The 901-nt window shown below is 56.9% G+C and overlaps 1 protein-coding gene across 1 annotated transcript in view; it reads left to right on the top strand.

Moving 5' to 3' along the window:
• Nucleotides 1-901, top strand: part of LOC102469772 (myosin-9) — a gene marked incomplete at its 3' end in the record, with an annotated part of 58,289 nt that overhangs the window by 50,074 nt on the left and 7,314 nt on the right. Inside the window, exon 24 of the mRNA XM_006156535.2 lies at nucleotides 743-866. Coding sequence (XP_006156597.1) covers nucleotides 743-866 — 124 coding nt within the window. The remainder of the gene's footprint in view (nucleotides 1-742; nucleotides 867-901) is intronic.

Here is a 901-nt window from a genome sequence, read left to right as displayed (position 1 = left end):
TCTCCTGCTGAGTGACAGCGTCTGTGGCAGGGGTCATGGGGACCTTACTGAGACTAGGGCTCTGGGGATGGCCACGCAGAGCAGGTGAGGAGAGCAGCCCTGGGCACTTTGGTGGTGTGATCAGCCCACCGCAGCCCACCTGGAGGGTGAGCGAGGGGCAAGGAAGAGGGGGTGTGTGCATGTGGCCCCTTCTTAGAGGAGCACAGCCTTTCATTCCTGCCCAGGGCCTGCCACAGCGTTCCTTTCATCTCTTTCAAGTTTTTATTTGGATGAGACCATGCACGTGCACAAAGACAGACAGGCACCCTCAGTAGGGACTTGTCACCCGAAGCTCTCCAGCTGGTCAGGAGCTTGGACTTGTGTGGTCCACGTAGTTCAAGTCAGCTCAAGATCTGAACCAGTGATCAACACGTGGCTTCCAACACTGCAGAGCAGCACGCTGCCTCTGGCATCACTGGGCTGGGCCTGGCTGCCACTTTTCCTAAGGGCTAACATAGGCCTAGGAAGGGCTGTCATCACAGCTTCGACCCTAAGGGAACATACATGGCTGCTTCGGGGGCCAATGACCTTAGGAAGGTACCCCGAGGTCCAGGGAAATCAGAAGAACTTGATCAAGTGTCAAAGGCTCGGCCTGTCCATCCATCCTGGGTCTCTGGATGTGTCATGCCTTGAGAGCTGAAGTGTTCTGTGCTCAGCTGACACCTTGACACCTAGCTCTGGCCACCCCCTTCCCCCCCGCCAGGAGAAGAAGCTGCTGGAAGACAGAATAGCTGAGTTCACCACCAACCTCATGGAAGAGGAGGAGAAGTCGAAGAGCCTTGCCAAGCTCAAGAACAAGCACGAGGCCATGATCACCGACCTGGAAGGTGAGGGTGATGTGGGGAGCTCGCTCACCTGACCC

The sequence above is a fragment of the Tupaia chinensis genome, unplaced genomic scaffold (genome assembly GCF_000334495.1).
Source record: "Tupaia chinensis unplaced genomic scaffold, TupChi_1.0 Scaffold000496_1, whole genome shotgun sequence".
Taxonomy (NCBI): Eukaryota; Metazoa; Chordata; class Mammalia; order Scandentia; family Tupaiidae; genus Tupaia; species Tupaia belangeri.
The sequence above is the reverse complement of the archived record's forward strand: the minus strand, read 5'-3'. Positions and strand labels throughout refer to the sequence as shown.